Here is a 27,377-nt window from a genome sequence, read left to right as displayed (position 1 = left end):
TCGCTGACTAACTCAGAGTTATAGAGCTGAAAAACAGGAAGTTGGATTCTGACTGTTTTATTAGACATCTGTTCACTCCAGACTTTATACATTACATTTTTGGCTAACTAACTATATTAGAAACATTTTTTATTTTGCACAGCCCATCTATTTACACAGTTTTTAGTTTCACACTGAACTGTTCCTTTAAACGAGAACCTACTCTCCATAGTCCCCCCCTCCCTGTCCCCCCCGCACAGGTATTAATACCTGTAAATGCCCCATAGTCTTTTATTACCCCTCAATGCAGAGTTAGTACAGCGGAGCTCAGGGGTGACATCTTCAGCGTTTCGGGAGTTTTCAGTAAGTAAGTGGCATATCAGCGCATGCACAGTTGTAGCAATTTGCTGGTCCTGAACAACAGCGCATGCGCTGACAGCTACCGAAATTGCCTAAGGGACCTGAAGATTACCAAATCGGTGAAGACGTCGCCCATGAGCTCCACTGCGCTGTCTCTGCATCGAGGGGTAATTAAAGACTTAGGGGCATTTACAGGTATTAAAACCTGTGCGGGGGGGTCAGGGAGGGGGGACTATGGGGGGTAGAGGTTTTCATTAGTTTGGGGTTTAGTTCTCCTTTAAGGTTTCAATTTATCGTCAACTTTGTAGCTATGAAATGGGAAGACTATGTGCACAATAATTTCTTTCCGGTAACCATTAGATTTGGTATTTGATAGTATCTTATTAGTATTAGTTTTAGTAACTACTAGTATTATTAGTAACTATAGATTTGCTTGATCTAAACATCTATGACAGAAATTAATAGGTCTATGTAACAGAAGCATAGTAAGTCTAGAACTGGATGAGATTCAAACTAGGGCTACACCAAATCCAGGATTCGGTTCGGGATTCTGCCTTTTTCAGCAGGATTCGGCTGAATCCTTCTGCCTGGCCGAACCGAATCCTAATTTGCCTATGCAAATTAGTGGTGGGGAGGGAAATTGCGTGACTTTTTTTTTTTTTTTTTTTACACAAAACAAGGCAGTAAAAAATGGTTTCCCCTTCCCATATGCAAATTAGGATTCATATTCAGTTCGGTATTCAGCCGAATCTTTCAGGAAGGATTCGGGGGTTCGGCCGAATCCAAAATAGTGGATTCAGTGCATCCCTAATTCAAACCAGCATCATATATGTTCCCCCAGATTACTTTCTTATTTAGCCCTAACCAGTAAGCAATTTGTTTATAGGCCACACCAGAAAAAAAATCATAGGGCCAGTTATAAACAAAAAAAATTGCAAAGTATCTAAGAATACCACAGCCTACATCATAGTAAAACATTAAAGTGGTATTTCCACTTAGGGAGTTAAAAGGACTCATTAAAGTAAGCGCATTCAACTGGCTGCAATTACTGTATAATAGCTTTATATTGGCATGGCAGGGTCACTCCTTAATTGCTCATTTTTGTTTGAATCCTTTTATTAGCAGCACACAAAATATTAACCACAAAATATGCACTTTCAGGTTACAAAACGTCATTATTCAGGTAATGTAGAACTTGTACCCATTAAAATTAGAGAGAGTAAAGAATAAGTTATGTGCATAGAAATGTCTTCTATACAAGTATAGGATCCCTTATCCAGAAACCCTTTACCTAAAAAGCCCCAAATTACAGGAAGGTCATATCACATACAGTAGGGTCCATTTTAAAGGGGACCCATCACCCAAACAAAATTATTCCAAATCCTATTTTATCATGTTAGTCAAGCAAAATGAACTTTAATTACACTGTATAAATTATTTGAATATTGTTTCCATCAGTCTGGGAACTCATAATTATAGCAACCAGGAAGGAACCATTTTGTGGACACTGTTATTAAGGCAAGCCTTGTATTATCTCAGAATCTTGTTTGTGCACCAGGGGACAGGGACCCAATGTCCATCCCCATGCACTGGTTACACAATTAAATCGTTAAGAGAGCCGGGGGTATGTAGGGAGAACGGTGACATCTAGGAAGTGCTGAATGGAAAGTGAAAGTAATTGTTTGCCCCGTCTCTATGCCTAGGCATAGAGGAGGGGTAGGCAATATTTGATTGACAGCTGATATTTTTAAATGAGTTTACAACAGCTATGAATGCTTTAATAAAAAAAAAAAAATTGGATTTCATATTTAATTTAAAAAGGACTTATACAGATTTTTATGTCTGGGTGACAGGTCCACTTTAAGCAAATAATTTTAGTTTTTAAAAATGATTTTGTTTTTTCTCTGTAAAAATAAAACAGTACCTTCTACTTGATCCCAACTAAGATGAATGAATCCATATTGTACAAATCATTTTTAAAATGTTGAATTATTTGGATGTATTCTATGGGAGATCCTGTGATTTGGAGCTTTCTGGATAACGGGTTTCTAGATAACGAATTCTACCTGTACTGGGTTTATTTAATGGATATACTAAAAAAGAGAGAAAACAGTGGGAATGGTGTTTTTTTTTTTTTTTTAAAGAAAACCATACAGCGACCACCCGCTCCCCTTATCCACTTGCAAACCAGTTTGGGCTGACCAGCGAGGTCTAGTATACTTCAATATCAAGAAACTACACAAAACTTCACCTTTAATAATTTAAGATTAAGATAAATATAACGCTAAAAAACACTGGGCCAAGCCCACACAGCACACCAAAAACCATAGTAAAACAACAGACTCACTGCCGGTCTCAAATAACGGCAGTGCGGGACAATAGCCTTAAAATCAACACTTTAAAAGAGAAGCAATAGGTGATCGGTGGGGGATTGCCTTATGGCAGACGCGAAGTACAGTGTACTGCCAAATAGTCCTTGATATATTAATATGGCCCAGAAGAATCTCTTAGAAGAATTCCCATTAGGTTATAAGCCCCCAAAATAACAATGGATAATTGATTTTTAGCAGCCTTAAATTATGGTAAAAAAAAATCCCTTATCCAGAACATCCCAGGTACCAAGTATTCTGGATAATAGATGTTATACGTGTATAGGGTTTTATTCATTTGTCTCAACACAGGAATCCTCCATGTCCTACCAATGCCTATAAAGAATGCCTAAGCATCAAGTTCTCAGAAATAATAAATCATTTGCAGTAATGGTTTGTGAACGAAATCTGTTATTGTTCCATAAATCATTAATGGATGAAAACATAAGTGGAAGATGAAAACTTTTTCTATCAGTCTTGTTCTACTGTTATCAGATTATGAAAAGTACAGGTATGGGATCTGTTATCCCATTATCCAGAAAGCTCCGAATTACTGGATGACTCCTCCCATAGACTCCATTTTAACCAAATAATCCAGATTTTTTTAAAATGATTACCTTTTTTTCTGTAATACTAAAACAGTACCTTGTCCTTGATCCAAACTAAGATATAATTAATCCTTATTGGAAGCAAAAACCAGCCTATTGGGTTTATTTAATGTTTACATGATTTCCTTTTTCTCTGTAATAATAAAACAGTACCTTGTACTTGATCCCAACGAAGATATAATTAAACCTCATTTGAGGTGACACAATCCTACTGGGTTTATTTAATGTTTAAACTATTTTTTTTGTAGACTTAAAGGAGAAGGAAAGGCTTAGTGCACTTGTTAGGCACCCCCAAGTGATTGTATTGACTTACCTGAAAACCTGGGCCGGTGCTTCTATCAGCAGAAAACTGCACTGGCCCAAGGAAGACGGAAGAGGACCGCTCCATGGTGCTCACTGGTATAACCCCGGGCCGGTGCAGTTTTCTGCTGATAGGAGTACCGGTCCAGGGTTTCAGGTAACTCAATACAATCACTTGGGGGGCCTAACATTTGGCACCCCCAAGTGTACAATGCCTTTCCTTCTCATTTAAGGTATGGAGATCCATATTACAAAAAGATCCCTTACCCAGAAAACCCCAGGTCCCAAGCATTCTGGATAACAGGTCCCATACCTGTACATTGCTTTTTAGAAAGGGGTCAAGTAACTGTAAATTAATAATTGAAAAGATATATGTGACAGTTACTTAATACTCATGAGACTTACCTGCTGCCTTTCTTGGGAGACAAGTTTAAGACGAGAGTTAATGAAGTTGATAGCCTCCTGGTAAGTGTCCTTTAAGGCACTCTCTGTCACACACTTGTGATAACCCCCTATTACATTTCCACACAGCAAGATAACTGCATCTGCTATCATCTGTTGGTAAATATGGCAAAAGAAAATGTCTTTTAGAGACTCTTAGAAGGAACTTTTGGACAATGATGACAAAGAATAATTAGAAGATGTCTTTCATGATCTCACCTGCAGAGCAATATCGCCTCTAGGAAGCTGACGTGCTGTAGACAAATAGACGCTCAACACAATTATATGTGCAACGAAGCAGCTAAGTCCGGCAAATACAGCCAATTTCATGCACAAAGGGAGCATGGTGTACACGCTGATAATCACAAACAGCGTCCAGTAGATCTGGAAAAAAGGAAAAATGAAATGTCATAATCATAAAGCTGCCTATAAATAGCTTTCTAACTGTCTTTCAAGAGGGTATTATTCAAACTAACTTCTAATTCTAAGCCAGAAGACATAATACATTAGTCCAGGAGGTATTCTGGTGTTATTATATTTACTGTAACCGCCAAACAGCAAATCACCCAACTGTTTCCATTTCTGTGCGATTGGAAAGATAAATATGATTGGTTTCTATGCTTCTTTCAATAGGTTCAGGAATCTGCAACATCTGTTACTCCAGGTTTTACTACACTACAAACCCCAGCATCCCCCAACAGGGGCTGAATGTAATCAATATTTAACATATGGGATTCAGCATTAGCAATGTTTGCTTTTTCCCCCCCAATAACCCATAGCATCCAAGGCTTTTAACTGGTTTAGTGAAAGTAGAATAGGGAAAAATCTAACTGGTTGCTATGGATGACTGAACATGGACAAACTGTTACGGCACAACCCCTGTAGATATAATATTATATAGTTTAGCCAGGATCTTTAGAGTGGAATAAATTGAGGCAAAATTAATGAATACAAAGGATAAACTTAGACAGGGACTTGAGCATAAGAAATATGACAAATAGGATTTTATTTGTGTACCCAAATGCAACTTCCCCCGCAAAAGTTTTTCTCAGCTACTGCCTTCCTTTCGGTATAAATTAGGGATGCACTGAATCCACTATTTTGGATTTGGCCGAACCCCTGAATCCTTTGCAAAAGATTTGGCTGAATACTGAACCGAATCCTAATTGCATATGCAAATTAGGGGTGGGAAGAGGAAAACATTTTTTACTTGTTTTGTCAGGGTTTTGCCTCCCGCCGCTCATTTGCATATGCAAATTAGGATTCGGTTCGGACGAGCAGAAGGATTCGGCCTATTCTGAATCCTGCTGAAAAAGGCTGAATCCAAAACGGAATACTGGATTCGGTGCATCCCTAGTATAAATGTTATGTGAGGGTGGTGGGGTGGATTGTGTACAAGCTACATAATACTAACTTTAATCCAATACCCAATAAACAAGTGTACTTTGTCACTCATATAATATAACCTATAAAATCAAGTTACGAGACCATAAAATGTAAAACATGGCAGGGCTTAAATTAAAGCTTGTGGAAATAAATTCAAATCCAAACACTGAAAAGTACACTGTGCTCACAATTGCATGTGGGTGATTAATTGTTTTGTCCTTCACCCACTGATCAAACACTGGTGGGACAAAAAGCTCAAATTCACCCGTTTTACATTGCTTGCTTTCTTCCACTCACCTGGTCCCATGCACTGACAAGGCCACTTGTGAAGATAAATACATAACCCAAGGTGACCAGGCATCCCCAGATGACGACACCCATGCTCTGCATGCATTTCTGCACCACTTTTTTTAGGCATACTGGGATGAAGAGAATACTGAATACTCCAAGGGCACAGAAGATGGTCACCAGGAAACCAACATTGTCTGAAAACATCTAGAAAAAAACAAGAGCAATTGTTAGTGTGACATTTTTCCCAGGGCTATATATGTCCTCACAGTCTTCTAAACTGAACCTTATCTCCAGCCAACATAACATTATATACCGTAGGTTTATATTATAATTTAGATTTCATGTACTCAAAGTGCCTCCTGCAGAGAAATACAATTATTTGAGGACTTAAATAATAATTGTGTTTTCACTTGCAGAATAGAAACAATGGTGTGTCAAACATTCTACATCAGTTCATGATATTATGGTCACAGAAGTACCTAATTGCAGGTTAAAATATCCATGGATATTCATGAGCCTGAATATCTATTAGTTCTGCATTATGCAAATTTTATATGGGTTCATTAATAAAGGGATAGCGAACTTTTAAGTTATCTTTTAGCATGTTAGAGAATGTTCTACTCCTAGAAACTTTTCAGTTTGTCTTACTTTTATAATTTTTTTAAAAATAGTTTTTAAAATATTTGCCCCTTTCCTCTTCTGCCTCTTTCCGGTTCTTAAATGAGGATCAATGCCTTCCAGCAGCACATAAAAAAAAAATGCTCTTTTTCACGTCTCTTATTCAAACGGCTTCCTGACTGCTAGGAGGAAATTGGGCCCTAAAAACCAGATAGCTGCTGAAATTCCAAACTAGAGAGGGGAAGAACAAAGGGCTACAAAAAAAGAAGATTAATTACAGAAACACTGTTGACATACTAAAATATTAACAATTAAAGGCAAACTTCTAATTTAGAGTGATAAGATGCCACCACTAGGAGTATCAACATCAACTTACTGTGTTGTACAGTCTTTTTCTCCAAAGGAAAACAGACACATTCATAATTGTAAAACCAGGCCTAATAGAAAAACTTCAGGTTTGGCTAGGAAACAGCTGCATGGCAGCAATGCATTATTTATATACAAAGATTACTTGTTAGCCATGTAACATTTCATGTTTTCACTTCAACTGTTTTCTAGAACACTTATGGATAATACATGGCACAGGATTCCACTGGAAGCAGTCTTAACCTGCAGTAAGATTGTTCCTGTGATCTCTTGTATTAAAGAGAAGGTGATGCAGCACTATGTTGCAACCATAAACATTGCCAAAAGAAACCAGAACATTTTTCTAAACTGAAGTAATGAGCAATTACCCATAGTGATCGACTACTGTAAGACTGCAGGCAAAGTTTGGTTGCTATAGAATTTCTATATTTGCACCCAAACAATGTTAACACTGAGAAAATGAAATGTTTATGTGCCACACAGACAAGAGCAGTTTAAAGGGATACAGTCATGGGAAAACACTATTTCCCTGGATCTGTAAGGTTTGGTGTAGATGTAATAGTGGTCTGGGGATGATTTATTTGGTTCTAGGTTCATTGGTTCTGGTAAAAGCAAACCTTAATTCTACAGCATATAGTCGAATTCTTGATAATTCCATGCTTCCTACTTTTGGGGATAGCCCTTTCCTGTGTTAGCATGATAATGCCCCCATACACAAATCCATGGTTGTACAGAGTCAGTTTGCTGAGAAAGGAATGGAAGAATGTAACTGGCCTGCACAGAACTCTGACCTCAACCCAACCCAACAGTTGTAGGGTGAGTGGGAGTATGAAGGACAGACAACAAGGAGTTTGAACAAATGACTCAGAGAACATATTTCAGACATTAGTATTAAAAAAAAGATAGAAATGTATGTGGTCACTTTTAGAAATGTGTGCAGGGTAACTGGGAATTTTACTGGGAGTATACAGGACATAGAGCAAGTCTTTTGAGGTCAATGAGAATGCCAAGTGCAAGCTATACCTGGCTACACAACACCAGTGTCCAGCTTCACAAATTCTATTTGGGCTGAATGCAATACCAGCAACAATGTTCCAACATCTAGTTTAAAACATCCTGGAAAAAGTAGATATAGTTATAACAGCACTGGACAGACCAACTTAATATTAAAGCCCTACGTTTTGGAATGAGATGTTGGACAGGCAGGTATCTGGATACATATAACCAAATAACAAGGTGACTTGAGGGAGACTGCTGGTAAGTATAGAAAAAGCATATAAACTTTGCATGGGTGGAGTTCTTAATTAGTGATGGGGAAATAAATTTGCCAGGCGCAAATTCACGGCGAATTTACAAGTTTTGCCGTTGTCTAATAAATTCGTGAAACTGTAGCAAAAATTCACCAGAGTCCAAAATTTTTGGATGGGTGTCGGAAAAGTCAATTGCCTCAAAAGCGTTGTGCGGCAACATTATTCGGAAGCCTATTGACTTTAACACCGTGTCACAGTTAACGTGAGCATCAGAATTCATCCCTTAACTAGTGATGAACTAGGGGGTGGTTTACCTTTAAGGTCACTTTTAGTATGTTATAGAATGGCCAATTCTAAGCAACTTTTAAATTGGTTTTCATTATTTATTTTTTATAGTATTAGGGCTCTTACACATGAGCGTTCTGACCTGCGCTCCCCTGCGTTCCGTCTTTTGGCGTTCAGCCGCAGGGGAGCGCAGGAATAGACGCAAGTCATTATTTCAAATGGGGCTGTACTCACTCAGGCGCGTGTAGGCGCCGAACGCAGGAAAAATGCAGCATGTTGCGTCTGAACCTGCGTTCGGCGCCTACACGCGCCTGAGTGAGTACAGCCCCATTTGAAATAATGACATGCGTCTATTCCTGCGCTCCCCTGCGGCTGAACGCCAAAAAACGGAACGCAGGGGAGCGCAGGTCAGAACGCTCGTGTGTAAGAGCCCTTATAGTTATTTGCCCTTTTCTTCTGACTCTTTGCAGCTTTCAAATGGGTGTCGCTGACCCCTTCTAAAAAGCAAATGCCCTTTAAGGCTACAAATGTATTGTTATTGTTACTTGGCATCCCTCATATTTCTATTCAGCCCCTCTTCTATTCATATTCCAGTCTCTTATTTAAATCAGTGCAGTGGTTGCTATGGGAATTTGCACCCTAGCAACCAGATTGCTTAAAATGCAAATTGAAGAGTTGCTAAATAAAAGGCTAAATAACTCAAAAACCTGAAATAATAACAAAAAAATCCACAAAAAGAAACAATTCCAAATTGTTTCAGAATATTACGCTCTACATCATACTAAAAGTTATCTCAAAGACGAGCAACCCCTGTAAGCATTAACAATTCGGTTTCATATTGAGCCTTGCTGCATGTTATTTTTATTAATTGTAGGGAAATACAAGGAGGCGGATCTGTGGTGAAAGCACTTACTGTGCCTGTTATTAAAAGGTGAGGCTTCACCTTTAAATAAACTTTTGTGGACAGTTTTATTCTAAGGCAATTTGCAGTTGGTTCTTTATTTCTATTTTTTGTGGTTATTGAACATCTTGTTCTGCAGCTCTGCAGTCTGAAATATCACCAGCTACGTATATGGTTGCTACTAGAGTTCCACTTTATCATCCAGGCAGCAGTTCACAACTGAAGAGAAATAGCTTATGGTCTTTACAACAATAAATAAATGTTTCTTAAAAGAGAAAGAGTTTGGTTGAATATTGAAATCTGGAAAGTCCCAGGCCACCTTCTGGCTGGTAAAGTAGCATATAGAAACAAAAGGACTTGTTAGAAATGTTTATAAATCAGGCAAAAGAGCTGTACTCACTCGACCTGTGGCAAATGTGATGATGATGAGGGCACAGCATACTGCTAGCACAATGAGCAGCAGGATCAAGATGACTGGGTACTGCTGGCTCAAGCGATAGGATGTCTCATTGAGGGGGCCCTCCTTTTCACACCTCTGCCGGTAGTGCCCTAGTTGAGTCTTTCTATTCTCTGGCATCTGGACTTCCAGCCAATGCTTTCTGAGTCTGGTAGGAGGTGCGGTAGGAGGTGCGGTGAGAAGTTGTTGGGTAAGAAGCTGGTATAAGAGCTGTTGCCACAAGGAAGAAATGGCAACAGCATGGAATGTAAGGCTGGGTCCATCACAGAGGTCCTCGTGTTGAAGGGGACCCAGGTAGGCCGTGCATCATACCTGTTCCTGAATTGAAAATTATCAGGTGAGAATAGTATCTGTAAAGAAGAAAAATAATTGTGTTAAAGGATATATCAGTACTGAGCATGCAAAGCTGACATTTTACACTTCCATTGTATTTACCAAATCATATTACAGGTATGGGACCCGTTATCCAGAATGCTCAGGATCCAGATAATGGATCTTTCCGTAATTTGGATTCATACACTTAGGGGGTTATTTACTAAACCTCAATTATTCCTGATAAAGCTTTTTTGGCAAAGACTCAATTTTTTTGGGAAAAAAACATACTTGAATTTTTCGAGATTTATTACCCCAATGCTGCAAAAAGCCAGAATCTAAAAATCAGCCATCTCAAACCTATCAAGGCTCTGAATAAGTCAATGACAGAGGCACCTATCTCAAATTGAAGTTATCGTGGTCTGCGCTAGGTTCAGCCTGAAAATCTGACCATATTGGGCTTTTCAGGCAAAAACTCAAGAAAAATCGAGTGATTTGGGAAAAGAGCCTGAAAAATATGTATGATTTGAATTTTCGCTTCACTTTATAGAGTCTTTTCATGATCAAATTAATTCAAGTTATTTTATTAATAAATAAGCTGAAATTGGGCTGGGAGGTTGGTTGAGCTTTTTTATTAATATTATGAGATAAATTTGGATTGTACTATATAACCCCCCTACAAAAAATAATTTAAACATGAATTAAACACAATAGGATTAATCAGCCTCCAATAGGGATTAATTATATCTTAGTTGGGATAAAGTACAAGGTACTGTTTTATTATTAAAGAGATATAGGACATAATTTTTAAAAATTAGAAGTATTTGATTAAAATGGAGTCTATGGGAGATGGCCTTCCTGTAATTTGGAGCTTTCTGGATAATGGATCCCATACCTGTACTTGGTGTTGCTATTCGACACACACAACGACCTGCTGCTACTGTTTAAGTATATGAACTGCAAAACTATAACAATTACTGCAACACCCTTTCCACAGGGAGGTACCAAACACTGCAAATCCAAATAGAACAATAATTAAGAGGCAGACACATACTCCAATTATAACGCAAAGCAAACTGTGTTAAAAACTTGCCAATAGATATAACTATTGCATTATGATTTGAGTGTGCATATGGCTCTGTGTTGTTACATTACAATAATATCCATTAACCTACACATACTGAGAAACTCTAGAACAGGGGTGCCCAAAAGGTAGATCAGGATCTACCAGAAGACCATTAGCTGGTGGTCGGTAGATCTCAAGACACTGTCAACAAACAGCTCGACTTAATTACCCTCCTGTTTAATTATTTTCATTAAGCTATTTGTTACAGTTTATTTATTTATTAAGTTTACATAATAAATAGTTGTTTGTTAAATATAGCAATGTACATTTGCTCATTAATCAATATATTTAAATAATATTTTCAATAAAACAGAATGCTAACAATGATTTTATGATTGTAGATCATCACGGGACAACATCACAAAAAGTAGACCTAGAAGATCCAATTCTTCATCCCAATATCCGTCATCAGCAGAGCCCATTCATTTAATTATGATTATCTGTTTCATGTTATATTCTTAATAAATTAACTGTGTCTCCTGGTTTTGCTTACGTTTAATAGAATTCCAAACAGAATGATCCATTCATTTCCACTCTCACTCTTACACACTCAAGCTGCTCTTGTGCTGTGCTTCACTCTTAAACACACACACACAAACAACTCTGCTTTTACGTAGTCTCCTCACCAAAATGACTGCCTTACATTAGCCTTTTCTAGTGGCTTCATCCACTCCAATAGTGACGCACTCCACCTGTTAATTATATGAACTGCTCTCATCCCCATTTTAAGTCTGTTACATTTAGCTTCCAGCAGACACTCACCTCTGTCCAGGGACAACGACTTCTTCATTCATTATTTTCTTTCCAATTACATTATACCTACACAAAACTCTATTTTTCTGAGCATTTTTGTCATTAATTTCTTTCCAGTCTCTTACAATGTAATTCTTCAGACAATCTCACAATAGTCTCCTTCAAATACACATGCACTCCTCTCTCTTGGAAAGATGCCCTTATAGTGCCCTTTGTCTTGAACTCACTAGTGCTCAGTAACAGGTAAGATAGCTCTCACCATGATAAGACAGAGACAAGTAAAAAGAAAAAAAAGAAAAAAAGATTCCTCCTTTGTCACTACCATACACTGCTAATGAAAAAAGTTAATCATCTTCAACACTGAGGCTCCTGAAACCCATTGCAAATAGATCCAGATAGTATTCCTTTTCCTAGCAAAAGAAATTCTTAGTAGCTTTATCATGGAAAAGCAGTGAATAAGGGAGATGGGGAATGGGGGTGGGGAGCATAATTATGTTTTACGGCAAGGCAGGTTGACTGCAAACACAAGAACGGAAGGGAACTTTGATCTGAGACTCACACTGATAGTCAGAGAGGAAAATAATGTACAGCTGTAATGACAGAGCTAAGTACTGTAACAGAAGGAGAGAGCTGAAATGGAAAGCCCCAGTATTTAAGTAATAAGCAACTGGTCTCTTGATGGGTTATCCATTGTGGTTACAGAGTGCAAAAAACAAAGGCAAGTTGGAAAGGGAAGCTTATTAATACTGGAAGCTACTTATGAGAACTAAGTTCAGCCATTGCTTTTTCGTTAAAATAGTGGTGAAAGATCCTTGAATAACTGTATGGTGCCCAGGATGTTCCGAGGTTTCCTGCCTTTGTTCAGCTCATAGACTGCCATTCCTTCAGTACCAGACTATGATTTTAAAGACAACTCGTCTCTGAAACATACATTTTTACCATCCTAGACGAATAGAAAGCCAGACACTAAATTAACAGCTATTGTACTATTGTGGTCCAAAGAGTTTGTTTACTAGAACAATGGCTAAAAAGTGACCAAATTATGTTTCTCAGTCTTATGCATTCCAAGGGTCCTGGCACCTAGGATATTATCATTTATGGAAATGCACATTGGAACCAGGTTTATTCATTTCCTGCATTATTAACCCCCATTTGTAGAAAAGTATCTCTCTGCTGCTGGAAGATTATACATGAAATATTATACATATACATACATGGGCACACACAATTACACACAGCAAATATAGTGCACATTTTACTAGCCCTTCACCAGTGTTAACATACGTCAGCACAGTACCACCTGCTGAACAAATCCCACAATTTCATCACTACATAATAATTTCATTTTAGCTCTCTACATTGCTAGGAAACCATCCCAGTGCTAAAACATCAAACAAATCATGTTCATTTTAGAGCAGAATCCAGGCATGAAAACAAGCCCGGTCTAGTGCAACAGAATTACATTAAATCCAACCAACTTTGGAAGATTCAAAAACAAAGAAAGGGTTATTTACTAACATGGGCACTAAAGTGAAGTTGTCTGTAGTAACCAATCAGGTATTTGCTTTCATAGTTGATAGTATACTGTTCAAAGCTAATTACTTATTGGTTGCTTGGAAACTTAGCAGGGAGGATCTTGGTCCCCCAGTTTCCATTAGGCTCTGCTCCTCTTAGGAAAACAACAAAAATAAAGTTGTAGTGTTATTGGTCCTTAAGATTAAGCAAATATTTCATAAGAATGTTTTAATGTATAATTACAGCTATTACCCAATTCTTTATACATTAAAGTTCAGACCTGGTCTGTTTATCTGTTTTTATCTTGTGATGTAAACATTTTACTGTTATTAATAAGATATGTCATATTTATGACTGTATGTTCTATTTTTAAAAACATTTTCAATAAAAAATATTGAAACCTATTTATTGGTTGCTATTTTAAACTGTACTTGTGCAATTCAGCACCTATGTTCGTAAATCAACAGTTGTTCCAGTTTTTAAAAATTGCTGCAAAGACATTCCATTCCAAAATATTACCAAAGAACTGGTCATTTAAGAAGGGTTTGACAAAACGATCTGGCTCCCAGAACGTCACTATATACTCAATGTTCTCCCAGTACAATTTGTGTAGCAAATTTGCTCCAGAGCATTAACCCAAGCCATTAACCCATGCCAACCAACTCAAATATTGGTTTCATTGATCTACCTTCAGCTAACTGAAGAAAATGTATTGACTGAGTGGTTGCTATTGGTTAAGGTGGCTATAGATGTAACAATTACGATCTTTCTTGGAAAAGATCTTTCCAAGAAAGATTGTTCATTCAATGCACGTGTAGAGTTGAATTGTCAGATATACAGGTAGATATACAGGTATCTGTACCTGTATCTGACAATTCAGCACTAACAATGGACAATGTTTGAGTTTGGGCACCCAATCAAAATTTTCCGCCCAGCCTGACCGACGAGCCGACCGTTATCCAAGTCTTTTCCCAGCATACACGTACCGAATGAAAATTCGTTTTGTCCGATATTATCTGTGCGTCTATGGCCACCTTTACTGCCCTGGTGCAAATTTGTCTGGTGTTGGCAAATAAGCCCCTTTACGTTTTAACTGTGCCAGATTTCCTGCAAATACCATGGATGTCTCCCATACTCCTAACACATACAGGCAGTTTAGTTGGCTTCTGATATAAATTGAGCAATTGTGTGCCATTCTAAGCTCTGCGTAATGAGTAATGATAAAAATTAAATGCAATTCAAAGAGTATCAAAAAAAGTATCAGAACTTTTTGAGCGGAGTCTATCTCAATAACACAAGTCTGAAATTAGTGAAGTCCTATTACAATGCCACCGTTCTTTATCCCAGTATCCATGTCAGCTATCATGCTCCTACCCAAAAACACTCTGAATCTTAATAAACTAGCACACTTACACACAAACCCCATGAGCCTGTTATTAGTTCAGACCATGCTACCCTAACATGGGACAGCTTGAGCAGTGTAGGTATCAGGCAGGTAGTGGGCTCAGGTATGTAGCAGATTGTTTTTCCTGTAGGTTGGAGTGGATCTAGAATAGAATTGTCATCCTTTTCGACACTCATTGCAATCCAACTAACTCCTCATTCCTGCCCTGATTATGTCACATATACAGTATTTCCTGTTGAAAAGTTTTAGGTCAGGTACAGCTGACTGTAAATCAGACCTGTGCAGGTCTCTGATATCCTGACAGCAGCCCAACAACTCAACCTATCTAATGAAAAATTAGCACAAGTTCCAAAGCACTAGTCCAGGTTCTGCTTCCCTGAAACCAGTCTAGCAACTAGTACCCTAACACCAGGCCACCTACCCAGCTTAGGCCCAGCTACCCTGATCCCAATCCAGGCTCTGTAATTAAATTAAAAAAAAGAAAAAATATTCTACACGGATGCCAAATATTCTACACGGATGCCAGCCAGGCCAAGTAATTCTGATTCAAACCAGCTGAGAACCAGTTACATAGGTCTATATACCATTACATGAGCCCAGGCCTACCAACCTTGACACAGGTTCAGGCCAAAATATCCTGACTATAGCCTTACACCAGTCCAGAGCTACCTTTATGTCAGTCTGAGCGCAGATATTCTAAAATTATCCCAGATTCTACTACCCAAACAGTAGGCCACTTCCAGCTAACCAGGCACAATGATAGACTCTGCTCATGACATTGTCTCAGGCAATGCTAAATAGCCACCGAATATTAACAAAATTGGGCCTGGGCTGCTGTCAGTGTGGGGCCCAATTTTTGGTAGTGGTAGACTGGTGTGAGGTTACTTTGTGTCAAGTGTCAAGGTTACGTTACCTAGGCTTGTTTCAGATTTGCCGGGCCATAGCTTGTGTAAGGATGACTGGCCCTGGGCTGATGTCAGAATAGATAGGTTTTGCTACTATCAGATTTCCTCTGTCTGGACTGGTGTTTTTGGGCAGAAACTGTTGTAAGAGTTGCTTAGCATGAGCTGGTAAAAGGGAAGTGAGCCCTTGACTGTTGTCAGCATAGGCCATGCTAACCTGACACCAGGCCATGCCATGCTAACCTGAAACCAGGGCAGACCATGCTAACCTGAAACTAGGGCAGGCAATGCTAACCTAAAACCAGGGCAGGCCATGCTAACCTGAAACTAGGGCAGGCAATGCTAACCTAAAACCAGGGCAGGCCATGCTAACCTGAAACCAGGGCAGACCATGCTAATCTGAAACCAGGGCAGGCCATGCTAACCTGAAACTAGGGCAGACAATGCTAACCTAAAACCAGGGAAGGCCATGCTAACCTGACCGCTAGCAGGCCATGCTAAACCTGACACCCGGGCAGGCCAGGTTAACCTGACAACAGACCAGGCAAAGTTCTATCGCTAAGCCATGTTAACCTGATACCAGCACAGACTAAGCTACCCTTTCACTAGACTAGGCCAAAAAACAACCTTGGTCCAGCAACCCCACCACCCATGTGCCAGGAACACTGATAGTAGCTAACCTAACATCAGCCCAGGCCCAGCCATCCTGACATAGGCCTGGACCACCAAATTTGAAACAAGCCAAGGGCAAACTCAGTTCCCCACACTGAAACAGCTCAGACTCAGCTGTACTGACACCAGTCTAGACTTAGTTGTCCTGAAATTAGGCCAGGCCCACCTACCACCACCCCAATACCAGCTAGTCAGGTATCATGCTAGACTTCACCCCCAACTGCTGTGCAAGCCAAACTTGCCCAACAGCAGCTCAAGGTCCACTAACTACACAAGACAGAACTTAGCAAAGACCCTGCAAGTTAAAAGCATTCCAAACCTCACTAGTCCAGATTCCTACAAGTAACCTGTAGCCAAAAGTCAACCCTAGTGCCATCCAGTCAGCTATCAGTTACACCACTAGAATAAAATCAGTCTAAACCTTGATGACTGAATATCAGTCTAGAAATAAGCCATTCATCAACTCAAACCTCACAACACCAGCAACAGTCTAGACCCGGATAACTAGCCTCACATAAACTTAGACTACAGTCAGATTCTGCTAACTCAGCATCAGTTCAAAATCTCGATAGCTTCAGTTTTTGAAAATCGGTGTAAACCACCTTAGTCTATAATTCTGCAAATTCCATTTCTTATTTCAGATTCCAGTAGCCTAAAGTGGTTTCATTCAGGAGCCGGGCATCAGCCCAATCTAATGTATTCTGCCAACAGCCCAGAATTCACAAATACCAATCCACAGCCGCCTTCACAAGCAGACATCAGACAGACCTTGTCTTATCAAACCTTCGAAGGGCTTATCTTTAGCTTAGATCACTTTAAATATGTTTTAAGTCACAGCAAATACCACTTCACCAGACAAATTATTAAAAACTCCACTTTCCCATATTGACTTGAAGGCATTCTTTCTCTCAACATAAAGTGTAACCATCACCCCCCCCGAAGCCCAAAACCAGGACTGCAAACAAATGGAGCACACACATATTTGCTTACACCCTATTTCTACTCAAACATCTGTGTTTTGCTTCTGTAACTCACACTTCCCAAAATCTGCTAGATCACATCTCACTGTGAGCCCTCTGATCCCCACTATAAAAATGATTACAGATCCATTCACTCCACCTTTTATATAAGCTTTGCAGTGCCGCACTCTCCTTTCTTCTGCACCCTCTCTCCTCGAAGCTTTCCTCCAGGTTGTCTCTCACTGAAATTTCAAAGCTTCCAGTCCCTCCCAGCTCTCATCCCTCCTTCTGCCTCACTAGCCCCTCTCTGTCACACTACACTGGGTGTGCTCTGCTTTTCCTTTCCTGTATATCATGCTTGTGTATTTTCTGGATGTCTCAGGCACAGGCAGCCCCCCTTAAATCTCGAATTCTCTCTGCTTTTGTCCCCCCACCCTTTCGTTACCCCCCTCTTTGTTACCAGAGCTAATTAGTTTTCATTACCGGAGGTTATTAGTATTTTCCATCTTTGTTTTTTCTTGTCTGATGTCTGACCCACCCTTTGGCTTCCTGTATATGCTTTAACCCCTCCTGCACCTCAGTGCCTGATTACTTACTACTGTAGTTTACTTCACATACTGCTCACAACACACACCTCCATCCTGCCCTGAAGTCTAATCAAGCTATTTCCCTGTTAGCTGACACCAGAATTCCAGGCACTCTGTAGCAATTACTAGTCCAGTGCTAACATGCATTACCCTTTTCCCTGCTCCATGCTTTCTCTTACTTTTCTTCTGTGCTTTGCTTGCTCTTCCAGTAATACATACCCTCCTTTTTACCAGACATCATCTCAATTCACCCAAAATTCTACTAATACTTACCCGTCTATTAAAAAATGTTCTCCATTACCACAGCCCCTCAAAGCGGAAAGTCTTTGTGACCTGCCAATGCAGTAGTGTTTTCTAAAGGCATGAATCGGGGGTATTTGAGAGATTACCATAAACAGTAATTATATTATGTCCGCCAACAACTAGTCAGCATATGTGTTGCTGGGATGGGCATGGGGATTTCTTGCCAAGTGATGCGGTTCATAGACTCTGAATAATACTAACGCCTCAAGTACATTAACTCCTTTGTAACCAAAAATGCCTCAAAAAGATGTGTCCTTTTAGCAGGATTTGCCACCTTGTCCCTTTAAAACCAATACAATTCCCATGCTGCACAGCTGATTATAAATCTATGCTGATTTCAGAACAGCCACCCAAAAAACATGCATCGGAAAGTCTGCTTATTAAAGGAACATCCATAATGACCAGACCTATTCTAAACGGGTAACATTTATAAAAACTTCATCATGCCGATCTAAAGAACCCACCAATTACCTGGTCACCTCAAACTGCAAGAGTTATAAAAGCAGATAATCAATACTGTTCAGGAAAAAAAAAGTGCAATGGATTATTAGTTACATTGCAATATGCTAGAAAGAGTTAACAAGAACATGGCCAGAGCTTTGCAGGTTTTTATATGATTCAAAGACAAGTTGTCAAGATTTTTGAAGGCAGCATCAGAGATGCTCTGCAGGGTGATATCTCACCAATAAACATTGAAACTGGAGTTGTTCAGGGGCAATGATCTGCAGGTGCCTCAGAAGGAATTAGCCCATCGCTGTTGCAAATGATTTTATTTTAATTAGCTGTCTCGGAAAGAGAAAGAAAAACAGCAGGGAAATCTCAGAGCAGGAAACCAGAAACAGATATTAAACAGCTTAGAATAGAGCTTGGGCAGAAAGATTTCTGTATCAAGGTGGCACTGGCAGTATCTCGAACGGGTGCATTCATGCAAACGAAAATCCAATGGTAGCCACTAAGGGATAACATATGGATCACACGCCCGTGTCATTTTCAGTTTTTGAATTACAAACTGTAGGAGATTGTTACCACTAGTTTCAATGGGGCAAGTCACACATGTCACAGTTTGTTTTAGCAGCAGAGTTCAGGGGAGCTATTTGTGGACATTCTGTCCTAGTTATATCCAATAGGAATAGCTGTGCTTCATAAAAGGAAATAAAAACCATTGAATCTGTGAAAATAACTAGCTGTCATGTGACACAGCCTATAAAGTAGGCTGACCCAATTGTCTCTTTAAATGGATTCCCTTATGAAATATACATGCATGTTGAGTAAATTTTTTTTTTAAATTTGATGTAGTCAGTCTACCATATAGGGATGAGGACAAAAGAAAGAGAAAAAAGGGAAGAAAATCAGTTAAAAGAGAGGAAGCAACAAGGAGCTAAGCTTTAAGGCATTGTTACACCGATAACTGTCTGTGTGTCTAAGAGTAAAAAAAGGACATTAGTTCCCATAGTTTTATAGATTTCTGGAACACAGCTATTCCTGCTCATTATAATAATAACAACATACATGCCTTACTATATTGCCACTCTCCGGACGGCAACATTGCAATAAATCTCATGTGGAATGCCCCACTGAACTTAACATTCTGTATTTTGACACCTGGCAAAAAAAAAATTAAAAAAGAAGCACAGACATGCAGTGACATATCGCAACACTCTGGAATATCTCTCTGTACAAGGTGCAGCAGAGAAGCAGCATGAGGGATGCTAGACGAGAGGCTCTAAAACTGCAGAAGAATCACATATGAAAACTAGAAAACAATGCCATAAGTAAGCAGCAAAGCAAGGTAGGAGATAGGGACGGCTACAGACGTGAAGCTGATACAGTTCTGGCAGCATGCCACGACAGGCAGCCAATTTATCTGTTCTGATTTTTAATTACCAGATTCATTTGGAAACAAGCCCAAAGGAAAATGACATCAGCTCTCGCTACTTATCTCTCTTGCTCAGTGTTTCCTCTGTGCCCCCACTTCATACCACAGTTTGCCTGTTGCCCCTTTCTTTCATTTGGGGTCATTCTTTCAACTCCTTCCAAACAAGCAGACATTCATCCCCTGATTGCATTCCTAAAACCACTTACTATGTTTATCCTCCCCTTTAATAAAATGTCTTACTCCTTTTTCGCTGTCAGCGCTTCCCTTTCGGGTATGATATTCAATTACATTTCCTCCTTATAAGAGATCAGAGTTATTACCTGCTAATGTCTTGGCCCCATGAAAGAACCCAGGCTCCACCGTGTACTCTCAGTTCTAAATACCTTTCTCACAAGCTCACCTGAGCAGGAAGGAAGAAAGAATAGAGAGGAGGGGAAAAAGAAACTTCGAGTTGGGACTTTACGTGAGGGTGTCAGACTCATCAATTGGCTAACACATGCACCCCAAGCCTGACAGCCAGTGGCCTCTGGAATGAGGTAAAACCAGTCGCTGCTTAAAAGCAGCCAGAATCTTGTGCCTTTCTGGTGTCTATTTTTAACCCATTGTAAGCTGGTTGGAATCTTCTTAAAAGGTCAGCAGCTGTGGAGAAGCCAGAAGAAACTGCGGGTGTAAGGTTACCATTGCCATCTGTTAAAGAAAAAGTGTGTCTTAATCAAGCCTAGATTCTTAATGCGGTTTTTAAATCATTGGGAGCATGTATAAAAAGGCTTTTGGGGGTGCTAACAAAAGCCGACACAAACAGCACTGAATTGATTAATATTGAGCCATAATGTAAGGTGAAACTTGTTGCCCTGCAGGTCCAGTGCCAACAAAAGCCAAGTCAGGACTTTACACTACACCCATCCCTTTTGTGTGCAACGTCACAAAGTTTTCAGGCCATTAATCTCAAACATTTTGTTCTTTGCTTTGTATTGTTTTTTTTTCCCTATAGTTTTGAATAACTGGAATAGACCAAGTCGGGTTTTTATTTAAAACAATACATTTCCTGTGTTTAGAGAACATGTGCCATTTTAAGGACCCAGACAAATCTAAGGATCTGATCTTTTTTATGAATTCATGGACTACCTCGATACAAAACTAGCGCAAGCCAAAGTGTAGAAACAAAAACATACATTTTAATGGTATAGAGAACATGTGGCTCCAAGAAATAAACCTGAGCTCAAACCACAAACATTTCCTGCTGAGTGGCATAGAGGAAAGTGGGGGCCTTTGGCTTGCAGGGTAAATGGAGACAGATCCTATAAAGAATGCCGTGCTGCTCACTCTACCACTAGAATCTGATATTGTAAAGCCTATGGAAAAATAAATAGTGAATGCATACCACATTGTGTAGTTCTGCACAGATCCAACTTGAATACAAGCCCTCCTCCCTCATTTCTACTTTATTCCCTTCTCCCTGGGTGTCTGCCCTTTTTTTCATTTAATGACACTGCTGGAATTGCCACTAATGAAAGGCCCTCCACTCTCGGTGGCCTGGAATAATGTCCAGAATCTCTTGTTCTGCTAATGAACGCTGAAACAGTGCATATGGGATGAAAAACACAGGACTTCTCTGTGAGGATACAAACGGGCAGTTAACCCTTCAATACCGGAGGTTGTTATAAAGTAGCTCTTGTTTAACCTCAATTTTACATAGACCTCTCAGAATGCACAGTTTATGTGACTGGCAGCTTTTGTGCAATACCTTAAGCTTGTCATTGTATTATAGGAGGGAGGGGCCGGCAGCAGGGAACTACCCTATTCAGATCTGTTCCTTTTCTGTTCTCTAGCTACAGCCCATGAAATTTCACTTGTTTTGGGAGCCCTGCCAAGCCCGAGTGAGAGCTTTGTCCCACCCACATCATCCTGCACTCTCCCTCTCAAGGTGGTAGCTGATCTATGACCCTGGGTTCCTAGGATTAAAGTATGTTACAGGGTGGAGGGGGGTTCCTTTCCTGTTTAAAGAAACATCAGAAGGGAGAAGCAGGGAGGGTATAGACTGTGTGTTTGTGTATTCTATTATCAGTGTGCCAGGCTTGGGATCAGCTGAACAATAGTGGAATAATTGGCATCATTTTTCCAGTGCCAGCACAGCGTAGAGAGGAAAGAGAGATACAGACCTTGTGTTTATGATTCAGCTGTGAATTTATTTTAGACCCACTGAATCCAGAGGGAAGGGAGGAATTGAGGAAATGGGGGGGCTTATGAACTGAATGTGCTGATCTACAGGAGCAAAGTAATGTTCTGCATGTGTCCTAAAACCTTGCCGGTGCTTTTTAAGTCTAAAATGTATTATCTGACTGCAGTTACTAGTCACGGAAAGATTGATGAACTGACGCCTACAAAGTGCGGTTTTGCACAATGGTACAATCCATGGCCAATTTGTTCCCAGTTTGCTCATCTCTAAGATGCAAGGACTGATGTTCCGCATGTGACAAAGAGACACTGTCATTTTGTGAAAGGGAACAGAATGAGTTTAATTTTAAAATTATTTGCAAATCGCTCATATGGTGGTTGTGATTTTTAAAAACTGTTTAGGGCTTAGGCTTCATAAGTTGTTCTCTACTAAACACTAAATATCCTAAACGGAAAAATAGGCCCAAGGTTCAATTGTGTCCACAAATCCCAGCTGGCTCCCACTTGTATCCCTCCAAGTCCGCAAAATCTGTTACTGAAATAACTAACAAAAAAAGAACTAACAAAAACCACTCCTATCAATAATAATCAATAATTTAGTACTTTGTGGTTTTTGGTTATTTAGTTCTTTTTGATAGGAGTGGTTTTTGTTAGTATAGCAAACAAACTGTGTATTAGTGGATTTCTTGTAAATGCACTCCAAAAAAAAAGTTGTATATTGATATTCTCAATCCGTTCCAAAAGAAAGTTCAATTGTGAAGTCTAAACGTTCCAAAAGAAAGTTCAATAGTGAAGTCTAAACGTTTCTAATTACGCGTCCCTATGGCAACAATAGGCCTAAGAATTTGGGAGACGCGTCTCCATAGTAACGAATGACGAAGGAGGAGGAAACGCCAAGTGACGCAAGGAGAGACGGAATAAAAGTTCAACGCATGCGCAGCCGAAAGTAAGCCTCTGAAGAAGTCGCAAGACGAAACGCGTAAGGCAGGTGACGTCACTGGTAGGCGCCCAACATTGCACACGAGGAACGAACGCAAACAACCATCGCACACGAGGAACGAACGTAAACAATTCTCTATTCGCTCTCCCAAGCCTGATCATCTTGGGACTATCCGTGTGAACTCGTGCATACAGGGAGCCTCCAGGTGGACGGTGCATAGATATGTTCTTTTTAAATCGTTGCCATGTGAGTGCATTTTAAGCTTTGTTTTTATAAATATTAAAAAGTTATTTTACACTATTTGCTGCTGCATGTTGATTTACAGTCTATACGAGGAGAGGAGCTCCAGGATTTTACGTGCTTACTGATATTGGCTGTTTGTGAGTACCCATCCAAACAAACTCCTAAGGAGAGTCTTTTTTAACCCTTTGGTGAAGGTTGATAATAAAGGAGGGTCACACTTATATGGTGAAACAAACGGCTTGTTCCCTACACAAGAGGTGGCAACATTGCAAAACTATACTACACTATTTGCCTGTTTGTCTGTCCCCCGTGCCTTTTGGCGCTGGCTCTTTTATTTCAGTAACAGACTCTACTAAACACTGACTGGTGACTAGTAGCAGTGACTTATTCAGGTTTGTGGCCATTTTAAAGAGGTCTTAGCAATTCATCGTCGTTAGGGGTCACTAACTTCCACAGCCATAAAGTATTGCTCTGTGAGGCTATAATTTGATGGTAAACGATCTCTTTAACTACCTGAAGTCCTGGACTATTAGACATGGCCCAATTAGATATTCTCAAGAAGCATTTAGATTGTAGTTGGCAGAAGAGGTCCCAGCTCCCCTTTACTGATGCCCAGATTTGGCACTATGTTTTAAATACAGCCCTGACCTATGTCTTGCCAGCAGTTAGTACTGCAATGCATAATCTTTGCAGTAGTTGAACTTGCCAGTAATAACAATAAATACATAAAAATATCACCTAGGGTAGATTTCATCCCTGCATGTTTTAATAAAGGCTATCCTGGCCCCTAGAAAGAACATGGTGATGCACTGCGGGTGGCTAGTTGGGAGATCAATGCTCTGTAGGCCACCACCATGTACAGGATGATAGTTTACCAGCCTACAGGAGCAGGCCTTGGTTTGCGCACACACATATGTATAGATAGATAGCTCTGTGTTCTGTTCATATTAAGCAGATTTATACCAAATAACATTCTATGAACAAAAAGAAAAATAAAGCATAAAAACCTGAGTATGATTAAATTTCTGTAAAAGCCCAAGCAACACCCAATTACTGGGAAATACTAAATACTCCATAGTTACATAGTTAAATTGGGTCCACCAAGTTCAACCCCTCCAAATGAAAACTCAGCATCCATACACACACCCCATCCATATCTTCACATAAATTATATATACCCATATCTATACTAACTATAGAGCTTAGTATCACAATCGCCTTTGATATTATGTCTGTCCAAGAAATCATCCAAGCCATTCTTAAAGGCATTAACTGAATCAGCCATCACAACATCACCCGGCAGTGCATTCCACAACCTCACTGTCCTGACTGTGAAGAACCCCCTACGTTGCTTCAAATGAAAGTTCTTTTCCTCTAGTCTAAAGGGGTGGCCTCTGGTACGGTGATCCACTTTATGGGTAAAAAGGTCCCCTGCTATTTGTCTATAATGTCCTCTAATGTACTTGTAAAGTGTAATCATGTCCTTCCAGAGAAAACAACCCCAACCTCGACAGTCTACCGTTATAATTTAAGTCTTCCATCCCTCTAACCAATTTAGTTGCACGTCTCTGCACTCTCTCCAGCTCATTTATATCCCTCTTAAGGCCTGGAGTCCAAAACTGCACTGCATACTCCAGATGAGGCTTCACCAGGGACCTATAAAGAGGCATAATTATGTTTTAATCCCTTGAGTTAATGCCCTTTTTATGCAAGACAGAACTTTATTTGCTTTAGTAGCTACAGAATGACACTGCCCAGAATTAGACAACAAAAACCCCAAGACCATTCTCAGTTAAGGAAACTCCCAACACACTGCCATTTATCTTATAACCTTGCACTTATCGACATTGAACTTCATTTTACAGTTTGCTGCCCAGTTTCTCAACTTAGACAAATCACTCTGCAAAGTGGCAGCATCCTGCATGGAACCTTTAGTTCTGCACAATTTAGTGTAATTTGCAAAAATAGAAACAGTACTTTCAATGCCCACCTCCAGGTCATTAATAAATAAGTTGAAAAGCAAGTATTGCTGTACTCTACTCGACAAATAGGTACATATCTGCATTGTTTGTAAACAATATTTTTGCAGAACTTTGGTTTGTGTCTAAAAGCTGGAGTCTCTAAGATAGTGATCCCCAACCAGTGGCTCATGAGTAACATGTTGCCCACCAACCTCATGGCTTTTGATTCCAGTGGCCTCAAAGCAGGGGCTTATTTTTTGAATTCCAGGCTTGGAGTCAAGTTTTGGTTGCCTAAAAACTAGATGTACTGCCGAATGGAGCCTCCTGTATTCTGCCAATCCACATAGGGGCTATCAAATAGCCACTTATTTGGCATCCCTGGTTTTTTCATGTGTGCCATGCTTTAACTGGCAGGTTTGCCACCTGGGCGGTATTTTTCCAGCCTGATTGGTAACAATAGTACTTTATTCCAGTGTTTGTAATAGGAAAAAATAAAAATACAGTACAAGTGTTTCAGGGAACTGGAAGAAAATGGTGTAAAAGTCCAGTAAAACTTCAAATCAGGGTATGTAAAATTGAGGTTTTACTGTAAGGATTTTTTTCCAAAAAGGTTGGCAACCCTATTTGTAGTTTAGCAATGTCTGGTAACTGAGGTTATGAAACGCCCATGGAAAGAGGGTAGAGAGGGATTTTGTCTATAGCTGATCCTTTTCAAAATATGCCAACCTACAACCCACCCCATATATGTACCTCTAATAAGCAATATGGGTTGTTTACCCCTAGTCAAGTAGGCCCTTGACTTTGAAACAAGGGTCTCATTTTTCAAAGCTGATTTATTGTTGGAACTATAATAGGTTTTTCCAACATACAGTATCTTACATCACAGACGTCCTCCACCGTCAAATGAAATCCAGGAAGCTGTTGGTCATGCTGGGGGCTGTGCTAGTTACATCCAAACCCATGCTGTTATTTACAAGAAAAATGATTGGAGATAAAAGGCTGACCTAAATATATGTTTCTGCACATTAATATAACAATGTTTTCATAGACCTGCTTCCCAGTTCTCTCCAATTATTTTTCTTGTTAATTGTACATTAGCATACTGAAACTGTAACTGCACTGTGAGCGAGCATAGTGCCACCAGTTGTTGACATGGCTGGTATACTAGCTCCTTTTCTCTATGCCACACTCCGTCACACCCTCCGCCACATCTCAAGATGGTTGAGATTTCCGTTATACGGTACATTCATTTCAAAACTTTTCAAAAACTTCGTAACAGACGTTCACAGATCTTACACTTACTTTACATAATAATTTGCCTGATGACAGGGGCATAGGAAGTAGTTGTAAACAGTGGTTGCATCAAAGTGATGCTTCTTCTTATTTTATTCATTTATTTATTAGTTGTTATTTATCTAGCTATTGCAGTGAGCTATATGAGAAGCTATTCCTCATGTTAGATAGTCCTACCTTACAGGTCTTCTTCTCCTACTGAGGCCTACTGCCTCCAGCTTTTCAATGCTATGCACCCCTCTAGTAAGTGGAGAGTTCAAAGAGGCTGAATCTTAAGATCTTCTCCTTTTTATGAAGTAGGGAACCCACCTGACATCCCTGCCCTATAGGAAACTCCCAGCTTCCCCCAGGCCATACCTAAACTCCAATGCCAGTTCTCTACAGACCCAAACCATGACTATATGTAACACTTAAAGGGGTGGCTCATCTGTAAGTTAAGTTAGTTATAGAATGGCTAATGCTAAGAAACTTTTCAACTGGACTTAATTTTTAGTTTTTGAATTAAGTGCCTTCTTCTTCTGACCGTTTGCAGTCACTGACCCCATCTGAAAACAATTGCTCTGTAAGGCTCCAAAATGATTGTTATTGCTATATTTTATTACTCAAATTATTCAGGTCCTCTCCTATTCATATTTTAATCTATTTTTCATATCAATGCATGGTTGCAAGGATAATTGGGACTCTACCAACCAGATTGCTGAAATTGCAAATTGGAGAGCTGCTGAATAAAAAGCTAAATAACTC

At 39.7% G+C, this 27,377-nt stretch overlaps 1 protein-coding gene across 4 annotated transcripts in view; it reads right to left on the bottom strand.

The window, feature by feature from the left end:
* The window catches only part of adcy4.L (adenylate cyclase 4 L homeolog), a 44,621-nt gene extending 24,084 nt beyond the window's left edge, over nt 1–20,537 (bottom strand). The window contains exons 1-5 of one of the 4 annotated variants that reach the window (XM_018259882.2): nt 20,342–20,537; nt 9,555–9,961; nt 5,741–5,938; nt 4,277–4,441; nt 4,022–4,171 (exon numbers count right to left, since the gene is read on the bottom strand). In XM_018259882.2, coding sequence (XP_018115371.1) covers nt 4,022–4,171; nt 4,277–4,441; nt 5,741–5,938; nt 9,555–9,731 — 690 coding nt within the window. In that variant the 5' untranslated portion in view covers nt 9,732–9,961; nt 20,342–20,537. Of the gene's footprint in view, nt 1–4,021; nt 4,172–4,276; nt 4,442–5,740; nt 5,939–9,554; nt 9,962–17,415; nt 17,568–17,738; nt 17,763–18,115; nt 18,301–20,341 lie in introns of those variants that run through there. The other 3 variants (XM_018259889.2, XM_041565516.1, XM_018259895.2) reach the window with 3 other exon arrangements.
* Nucleotides 20,538–27,377: the final 6,840 nt, after the last annotated feature.

The sequence above is a fragment of the Xenopus laevis genome, chromosome 1L (genome assembly GCF_017654675.1).
Source record: "Xenopus laevis strain J_2021 chromosome 1L, Xenopus_laevis_v10.1, whole genome shotgun sequence".
In the NCBI taxonomy this organism is placed as follows: domain Eukaryota; kingdom Metazoa; phylum Chordata; class Amphibia; order Anura; family Pipidae; genus Xenopus; species Xenopus laevis.
This window is presented reverse-complemented; position numbering and strand designations above follow the sequence as displayed.